The 10,313-nt window shown below is 44.9% G+C and overlaps 1 protein-coding gene across 1 annotated transcript in view; it reads right to left on the bottom strand.

The window, feature by feature from the left end:
- Positions 1–1,903: 1,903 nt before the first annotated feature.
- The window catches only part of TNFRSF11A (TNF receptor superfamily member 11a), a 30,204-nt gene continuing 21,794 nt past the window's right edge, over positions 1,904–10,313 (bottom strand). Inside the window, exon 10 of the mRNA XM_056332445.1 lies at positions 1,904–6,686. Coding sequence (XP_056188420.1) covers positions 6,307–6,686 — 380 coding nt within the window. The 3' untranslated portion in view covers positions 1,904–6,306. The remainder of the gene's footprint in view (positions 6,687–10,313) is intronic.

Here is a 10,313-nt window from a genome sequence, read left to right as displayed (position 1 = left end):
TGAGAGAACAGATGCAAAAAAGGAACATGAGAGAGATGGAAAAGGGAATAGGCTTCCAAAGCAGAATATAGAAATACTGCTCGGGTATGCAGAGATGCAGAGAGGAAGACTAAAGCCCAGCTGGAGCCCAAACTGACAAGAGATGTCAAGAGTAGCAAGAAAGTACTTACATACTGTATGTACATTAACAAGCAGGCCAAGGAAGAGGTATGTCCACTGCTGAGTAGGGTTGGAAGTTAGTGACAAATGACAGAGGAAGACTCAACGATTTTCCTTCGTGCCTTCTTTACCTTGATAGTAAGGTCAGCCTCCCGAGACTCTATGGAAGCAATGTCAAAGCAAACAATGAGCTGCTGACAGTGTGAGAGCATTGAGTTAGCTAAGGTATGTGTTGGCTTCTCCCAGTTGCTGCCTTCTCCTTCATGCCTGGAAATAGCTTCCATGAGGACCTGTTCCATAATTTTTCAAGGGACTCAAGTGAGGCTGACTCATCTGTAATTTCCCAAATCTTTTTTTCCCCCTTTTTGTAGATGGGTGTAATATTTGACCTTTTCCAGTCACCTGGGACTTTCCCTGGACTCCATGACCTGTTAAAGATGTTAAAGTATGGCTTTGCAGTGAGGCCAACCTTCTTGGCAGCCTCAGAGGCATTCTGCCAAGTGCCATTCATTTGTATATGTCCAGCTTGTACAGGTGGTCCCCAACACTCCTGAGCTCCTTTGCTTTCCTTGGGAACCTTTCTAACAGTTTCCTGGGAAGCTGAATTCAGGAGCGATTTTGTGCATGTTCATCTGCAAATAATGTACAGAAATCTGAGACTGTCAATAGAAACATGATGCAACAGACCTGTTGACTTCGATGCAAGTAAAAGCTACTGCAATGCCCAAGGATCAATCAAATGGTCAGGCAGGCTAAGGAATGAGCCAGAAGGGCTGTGGTAATCCTCAGCCAAAATAAAGAAACCATAAGCCAGCTAACCAAAAGAAGAAGAAGAAAAGCAGTGATAAAACACAAATGATTGAACACTGGCACACTTATCTACCACAACATATTTCCTTAATGCTTTCTGTATGCTGCCATTGCCTTGTTCATAAGCCAGAGACAACAGTAACAATGCATTTTCCCCTATGTTCACGCTCATGTATGCTCACGTTTTACAGAAAAAAACACAACAGAAGTTTGAAAATGTGACAAGAGTGCTGGGCGGCCTGAAGGCAAGACCAGAGGGCTAGCAAATCTTGCTGCAGAGATGACAAATCACTTGGTGGCTACAACCAACTTTGATGCCTTGCAGAAGGAAAGAACAAGCAACTACACTTACTGAAGTGAGAGCAATGGCAAATGCAGGTACATGTTAGGGTTTGTCAAAGGGGGGGATCCTCATGTACCCCAAAGGTACAAACCTTCAAAGAGGCCTTTGAAGGTACATGTAAAAACTGCACATTGCCCATCTAGGATTGCAGCCTTGATTGCTGGATAGAATGGGTTTGAATAACATATTCAGCTCAAGTATTATTATTATCCCATACATGGTGAAAGTGGGAAGGAAATAAGAAGGTATAAAACCCCCTACAAGAATAGGAAAAAAGGAGAGAGAGGATTTTCTCCTGCACCATCTCCTCAGGTAAGGACATCACATGGGATCAGCAGCACCACTAAACCCAGACATTCTGCCTCTGGATTTGCTGGGGGGAATGCTGCTTTTTAATTCCCCTTACAATATTTTGCTAACATGGATTCAGCAATCATATGTAAAGTAGTACCTTTTACCATGGAATTGGGTTAAGTAAATTGGGATGTTAAGGAGCTGTTTGTATGTGTTTTGTTTTCTGCTTCAACCTTCCCACTCAACAAGGTGATTAACACCGCAGCACAAAGGCAGAATAGACTCCAACGGCAGAGCTCTGAGAGAAAACCTTTATTGTATAGTAGGAATCACTCTTCATTCTGGAAATCAGGATAGCACCAGGCAAGAGGAAAAGAGGAGAAACACATTTCATGACAATCTTCCTGTCTGAAATGGGACTCATTCCCATCAGCACCTAGGATCGCATGCCCCTGGCTTCAGCAGTGACTGGGACTGCCACAAAATTACCAGTTTGATTTTTCCAGAGATAGCACTGCAACTCAGCCAAGGTGAACATGAATTGTTGGCTTTTAGCGTTGTGGGGAGCAGGGGCTGGGAATCCTCACAGGTCAAATATCGCCAGGCAGAGCTCTTGGGTACCCGCATCTCCAAGACAGAGTGCTGTAAAGCAGTGCTGCCAGCGTGTTGCCCTACCACGTCGCTTTCAGGTCAGCATCAAAGTATTCCTGATGGACTGAAAAAGGCAACAGCCATTTGGAAGGAGGTTTGAAAAAATAGCTTATGAGGTTTGGAGTCATTCAGCATTCCTTGCAAGAAACCCCAGACAACTTAAATATACTTCCAGTTTTCCAGTGACTGTTATTAAGTGTCTATTAATAGTATATATTACATACTCCAGAAATAACTTCTAAACATGAAGAATTTGCAGCCGTTTTACCATGTCCAGTATCATGTGCTGGCAGAAGTGAAGTATCTGACAGCTGTAGATGGTTTTTAACAGTGGTGGTGAGGGGGCACTGTTGCCTAATTTGAATGGAGACATATATATCTATGTATAAAATACCTGATTAGCACAAAGACATCCTTTGGCAGGGTTCTGTTTTATAATAGACACAGGGGTATAATTGCTTAGATACCATTGATATGATAAAAGGAAGGGAACCCGAATGGACAAGTAGAAATTATGACATTTTAAAGTGATGCTATTCCCAGGTATGCTGTATGCTTTGCATGGTGATTTCCAGTCTCTGTGTGAACATGTAACAAAGTACACAGATTAACAGCAGTTATTGTCTATATTGGTTTTTAATGCCATATTGTTTTCCATGGGGATAGGAAAGGCTGCTCCAGTGCCCTTGTGCAAAAAATTGCTCCTCATTTTTCTGTGGTTATATGCAGAATTACTGCTGTCCTCCCGGCCTTGAAGTAGCTGAGTTTCAAAAGCACCTAGTATATACGTCATGAGTAAAGCATGTTGTGATTCCTTAGGCTGAAAGACTTGTAAAAGCACATACTGTGCAGGAGGAGACTTCAGGAATGAATTGGAATCAATGCCCAGTTCTCAGCAGTAAAGCATGACCACACCGGATCTATGATTGTTCCTGTTCGGTTCCATGCGTGCATGTGAAGGTGCTTGTGCATTATTGTGGCATACTGAGGAAGAGAAGCACTTTTTGTTAAAACAATTCTACATATAAAAAATGTTACAAAAGCCTAACCAGGAATGTCTTTATATTCACATTTGATTATTTTTTTGGTCAAAGTAAGTATAGGCATACAATAATGTATTTGATTTTCTCTGTTAATTCAAATAAAATCTTCACTTTTTCTTAAGTAGATCTTTAAGACTTTTATTATCATTAATTATGTGTAATACAATAGCAGCCAGAAGCCTCCAAATTAGTGCCCAATGCACAGGGCCCTGTTGTACAAACAGATGTTAAAAAAAACCAGCCCCAGCTCCAAACTGATGACAAATGAAATCATGAGAATAAAGAAGTCCCTTTGGGGTTCATGTCTGAGCAGCTGGGCACAGACCCAGGGAACATGCAGCATGCTGATGAATGTGATATGGTTTCTTTGCTTTTGCGTAGATTCTGGAGGAAGGAAAAGAATCTCATCTGCTGGTGCATCGCATTTCCCATGAGGGAGCAGCCACAGCACTGAGATCATTATGACCCATTTCTTCACGCTTGCTGATGATTCTAGTTTCAATCTTTTCTCAGTAGGATCCTGAAATTCAGAAAGTGAAAAGCGTGTCCTTACTGAGGACACATAGTAAATGTCCATTGTCTTCTCTGAAATCAGGATTTTAAGTCTGCTCTCTGGTGGCGGACACAAATCATGGAAAGAAAGAAGCTGCAGAAGGAGAAGGAGAAAACAGCAGACTGGCGGACAGGTATTTACTCAGAGCTAAGCATAAAAATTCAGTTCCTCCTGCCTTGTAAATGGGGCTGTTGAATGCTCCCCAGTGGGGCTGAGGTCCTAGTTGAATGCTTTCCAAGAAAATATGACTGAAAAAATGAAGATGAAGGGAGAAAATATCTGCACCACCTTGCATGAAGGTGATGGTGGCTCTGCTTCCTTGTCCCTATTGCACCAATGTCTAGAGGATAGAGAAATAGGCCAGAAGAGGCTGGAAAGAGGTTGTAAAGGACAGGAGCAGGAACGACAAAATACCACAGATAAGAGATCCTCAGTTACACACCTTCAAAGAGGCAGAGGTAGCTTGGGCTGTCACTGAATGGGACCACCTGCCTGCCTGGATGAGTCTAGGTTAGGATGGTCTAGTTTTCTGAAGGCTATGCAAAGGTGAAATGGAGACTGGCTGTTCATGCACCCTTTATGCCAGGCACTCAAAAGAGAGTCTTGCACGTTTGTACTGTACTTTACATCACAGAATATAAATAAAGCAGAATTATTCTCCTGAGAGGTGAAGGTGGCTAAGCCCATTCTTTTGTTTTGTGGATGAGAAGCTCATCATGACACAGTGGTCACCTTGTCAGCTTTATAGGTGCTCTTCACCCACACAGCATTACTGTTGCAAACAGAGTAGCTACACAGTGAACCCCTCAGCTTTAAAACCTCCGCAGGGAGGAGCCCTCCCTGCCAGAGACCTTTTCCATCTGGACAGATGAGATCACACTAGATAAGAGATCCCTTTGCTGTCTGGCAGGTAACACAGCACTGACCCTCCTGAAGGCTCAGACTGAAGATAGCCTCCTGCAGTGCTCACATGTGCAGGAGAATGTCAGAAAATTACCCCTTGTCAAGAAATCATTTAAAATATTATCTTTTCCTCTTGGGAGTTGCTTGAGATTCTGTTCCCTTCACCTTTCTTTCCGCAGTGACTACTGGAGGAGTCTGCAGGGTATGTGACCTGAACCAAAGCCAGCTGAGTAGCTGAGACTCCCTTCTAACTACAGCTACCATCATTCTTTAAATCTGAACCTTTGGTCCCATTGCTTATCAGCTCTCAGCGTGACAGTGGCTACACTTTGATTTCAGCTCAGACAGGCCGAGCTCTGGAAATAGCTTCATGCTACCTAAGTAAAGCTCTTCTTACTAATGAAAATATTGAAGGGAATGACAAAATTGTTTGGGCAGGTGAAGGAACATGTATGTGTTTGACCCTGACCACGTTCTCCATCTTTGGGTAACCCCTCCCTCACCTGTCACTCAGAAAACGTCCACAGTGGGTTATCATAGACTCTTCCTCTACCTGCTAGCAGCTCTGCGTCTTAAATTTCAGTGACGTTATTCGTGCAGCAGCATGCTGGGCACATGTCACTCATCTTAAGAGGTTTGACCTTCTCTAGTGAGGTGCAATAAGGCAGAGGTGAATCAGGGTCCAAAACAATAAATGCTGTTTGCTCAGGATTAATCTGATATGCTTTTAAGGCATATCAGCTTTATTTTGCCTGTTATTGTGTGCTTGGAGCACCATTACACCTGTTCATACCCATAAGCTAATAAGGGGCAGACCAGGATCTTTAGTCTGGTGCTGGTTTGAGACTGGAGTGTCTGCTCACTTGGGGAAAGATGGGAAGGGCTGGTGCCACCTGCCTGATCACCACAGGGAGGCAAAGGTCGGCAGTGGCACTAAGCTCAGCAGCAGAGGTGGCACCACTTCCTTCCATTACCTTTCCTTCCATCCCTTCCACCACCAGAGGCACTGAGGAAGCCCAAGACCCAGCAAAATGGGTGCAGCTTAGTCACAAAAGGAAACCCCCAAGGCAGAGCTCAGGGGTCCCCCTCTCAGTGTGGTCCTCTGCCATGTTGTTCCCTCTCTGGGAGCACCCTGCACACCCAGCAGCAATGCTCTCCTCCTCACAAAGTCCCCAGCCTGAAGGACTTCCTCAGCTCTCCTCTGCGGCTTGCTGGGGAGAGGTGCCAGGGAGTGGGGGGCAGGTGGGGAGCCCACTGCCCCGTGAGGGAGAGGAGAGAGCCCTGCCGCTGCTTCTGCGATGGGGGCAGCACACCCGGCCTCACACATGCGCCTCTCCCCACCAGTAACCTCCTCAGTGAGAGCACCACCACCAGCATGTGTGCCACAAGGGTCCTTTCCAGCTGTAAAATTTCCCCAGAGACAACCAGGGACAGCAACAGTCTCTGAATTTGTCACGACACCTGCGACTTCAAGAGTCCCACAGCCGCCCCAGGCCTCCTCGCAGGCTGCCTGTCGGCGCCCCGGCCCGCAGCAAGGACACCGGCTCGCCTCAGTTCAACACTTTCTCTGAGAAGTGTCCCAGCTTCCCTTCCTCCTGCACTGGCTGCGAGGCCTGGGCACAGCAGGGTGGGCCCTGCTCCTGGGCCAGGGGTCTGGCAGGCCACCGCGGTGCCCCGCTCCCCGCCAGCGGGCAGGCACCCTGCAGCTCCGCACACTTCTCCTTGTAGTGCTGGGTGTTGCCAGCAAAGGTCTCACAGCGGCTGAGGTTCTCCTCCTGCACCGGGCTGCCCACGTTCTCCTCGCTCAGCCCCGAGGCCGTGGCCCCCTCCTGGGAGTTTTGGCTAAGGTAGACAACAATGATGTCGCCCTTGAAATTCATTACTTGTCCACTTGAGATAAAGGTGGAGTTACTGTTTCCAGTCACATTTCCTGGGGAAGGAGGGGGGAGAAAAGAAGACACACGTGATTAATATTTTCCCCTCACGAGATGGATGCTTAGTGCAGTGGACTTAATCCACTGTGATGGCTTTACTCTTGTTCCATTATTTTTTTCCCTGTGACACGAGAATGATTTTATAATCAATGCCTTCCACTGGACCTTTTCATTATTTCCATTTTTGCCTCCTCAGGACGAAGCCTGTCATTCACAGGGAGCCTGTCTAGAAGGCTTGGAAACATTTTCTCTCTCAATCGTGTTCTGGGAAGCAAAGGAGAGCGCGGCAATCTCATGGTACCTGTGCTGCCTGATGCACAAGCTGCACCCAAACTGCCTCTGCCTGCAGTTTGTGAGGAAATGGTCACTGTTTCCAACTATGAGGTTCTTTTTTTATTTTTTATTCCCAGTCATCACACTGGGGCTTTTTTCCCCTTTGGTAAACAATCAATCCTACTGTGTGGGCTAGGTAGCAGGCTTATTGAACAAATACTGAAAGACTTAATGTCAGATGTGCACTCACGTGGTGTCAAAATCACACAGAGCTCAGTGCCTCACGGATTTACTTGGATATACACTGACTCCGGTGAAGAGACTGAGTCTGTATTAGAGCAACCTAATGGAGTTACGGTTTAAGTCAGTCTGCCTGTGGTTAGAGATTTTGCAGTGCAAATTCAATCTTTCTGCCATTCAAGGACTGCGTCGCTGACTCAAGTGACAGCAGGACCAGGCTCTAGGGGTTAATAAACTTCCCTCAGAGCAGAAAGAAAACAACTGAGAGCAAACTTTCAACAACAAACTAACAAACTTGTTAGAGTTTGAAAATTAAACAAACCGAATCAACCAAGTAAAAAGAAAAAATCTTCCTAGCCTATGAACACGCTTCCTAAGAAATGTTTTTCCTGCTGTGCTTACTTAATCATTACTTGCAGACTGATCTGACACCTTTTAGACATTTTGTGCCTTTCCTTATTATGTTCTTCAACACTTCAGACATTCCCGTTTTCATTGCAGCCAAGCATGGCCCAGACCAGAGAAATGCTGTTTTTCTAGCAGCCACGGGTGATGTTTGCACATCAGCAATGCACATTGGGCTCCAGCTGTGCCGAGTTAGGACCTGTGCTTGCTTGTAACCAGTCTGGGTAGCACTGCAGTGTCCCTCTAATAGCCCCCCCTCAAGCAATCCTATTTATTTCAGCTAAACCACTGTATTGCTAACTCTTTGCTTTCTTTGCAAGTGTTGTTGATTAATGTGAGGTGTCAGTAAGAGTTTTCTCTGTGGGTGTTGTTTCCCTGCCAGTTTCTTCCCCTGTGTTCGATTCAGTTCGGCTGTTTGCCATCAACAAATCTCTTAGGCATAAGGGGAGTACAAAAATAACTGTTTGCCTTTATACAGATTGCCTGTCACTCACAAAAGGTACTGCAGAGAAGTTTACCAATGCTCAGTGTGATATCGAGCATTTAGAAATGTATGTGACAGTGGGGAGAGGAAAAAAAAGGGGGGGGAGGGTAGATTAACACACTTATAATATTTAGTTGTATGTGGCTGGAAAATCTTCACTGCTTTCTGAAGACACTGTGGTGAAACAAAAGGATAGTTGAGGCCCAAAAGCACAGAAGATTGACACAAGAGTTTCCTGGACTTGCACTAAGAAATGTGCTTCCAGCCTGGAAAGTATCAGAGGCACCTTCAGAGGATAAGTGAAGGCATCGTTCTCTGAAATGGTTCAGCCTTTTGATCTCTTCAGGCTACCTGATGATATTAATTACAATGACAGATTAATTTTTGTGGTAATTATTAATTAGGAACTGGAACAACACAGGCAATTAATTTTCTCTGAGCCATTTAATGGCCTCTAGGTGGTAAGAACTGTTTGTTGCTGCCAAAACTGGGCTGGTTTGGAATCTGAAGTTGAAAGGCTCTGCAAAACTGTTCCTAATCATGAGTCACCTAGGTTTTCCAGCACTCATGCTTATTCTGTAGACCTACACATGACTTGAGGTGGTCATGAACCAACGCTTCATGTTCTGACTGCCTCCAGGCTTGTGGGTTTTGAAAGAGCACTTGAAGGCTTACCTCCACCTCTGGTGACTGGCCCTGTCAGTGGCACCTGTCCAGAGATTTACTTTGGTCTTCTGCGGTTGTTTCATAGGAGAGACAGAGTTTGCAATTTCTGTTGTCATTTTGAGTGTTAGGGAACTAAAACCACAACTTCACAGAATCACCCATGGCCTTTCTTCCCATTTGTCATCCACCCTCTTGTACCTTTCTGTCTTAGCATGACTGTGCGCAAAGCCTGGTAGCTTCAGTTGCTTTGAGAAGGTTTACAGAAAGTTGTTTTGCATAAACATTTGTTCCATCTGGGCATTTCACAAGGCCCAGCAAAATGGCTGATGCTGTTGCAGCTCCAAGCGCACCCCCAGCATGGCCGGGGTGCTTCAGTGTGGAATCTATGGCTAAGCCCTGTCTCACGCTTCTGCAACCAGGCATTACCAGTGGGCCATGGACATTCTGTGGATGGAAAAAATACCTCTGCCAGCAAGCCACATTGCCTACAGATTAACTAACCCACATTTACGTACTACCCATAGCTCAGTCAGTACCTTCCGGCAGTTTTGCCTTATAAAACAGCAAATCAGGAACACGGTATCTGTGCTCAGGTTTCACCAGATGGCACTATAGCATGCACATACCCGAAGGCACAGACACAATTAAAATCCCGTATCAAGAGTTATTCTGCAGATCTAAGATGGCACTTCCTAGCACATTGCTTAAATCCAAGCTCTTCTGTTTGCCCTGTTCTGTAGCATTTTCTCTTCCTCTTCATGTCAGATTTAGAAAGAACAGCAGTACTTCTGCACTTCCAAACACGACTTGACTTTCAGTTGTACCTCAGAGTCACCTTCCAACAATAAAAAGATCATCTATGTTGTCTTTACTACTGCCGAATTTTGTACAGACCAGGCAGTGAAACTGTGTCAGGATTTCAGGAAACTGAAGCAGCAGAAAGAGTATCTGCTCTTAGAAAGATGAGCACTACACACTCCCAGATTCCCACAGGGCATGCATGTTGAGAGAGGAAGGGCCTTCAAAAGTGTTGCTTTTGGGCTTTGGCAGACTGACAAGAATGTCTCCGTAAGAAACTTTAAGGCAACACATGGTTTCAAAGAAGGGCAACTGCTTATGACTGCTGTGTGTATTACAGTAATACTTAGATGTCCCAGTCAAAATTAAGGTCTCATTACACTTGGCAGTGCATTGGCATAAATAAAAATAGAGCATCTGACTTTAAGAGATTATAATCTAAAGTGACTAATAACACATGACAGGCGGATTGCAGACTTTTATACTGAAAAAAAGTCTGAGGGAGGGAGATTTCATCCAGAAAAGGCTCATCACTTCCCTTCTGCTAGTTTTGCTTCAGCGATTTTCCCCCCTGCTTTTATTTGACAATTTCGTTATGTATACTCAATTAGTAAATTGGTAGTCAATTAGTAAATTGGCGACAGTGTTTCAGAGTTGTTTAGAGGACAGAGCACTTGTGTATGGAGAAACAATGTCTGTATGAAATTATTTTTAGGTGAGTGCTTAGGTCCTAGCAAATTAAAGCAAAGAGAAAGAG

The sequence above is a fragment of the Falco biarmicus genome, chromosome 3, assembly GCF_023638135.1.
Source record: "Falco biarmicus isolate bFalBia1 chromosome 3, bFalBia1.pri, whole genome shotgun sequence".
Classification (NCBI taxonomy): Eukaryota; Metazoa; Chordata; class Aves; order Falconiformes; family Falconidae; genus Falco; species Falco biarmicus.
The sequence above is the reverse complement of the archived record's forward strand: the minus strand, read 5'-3'. Positions and strand labels throughout refer to the sequence as shown.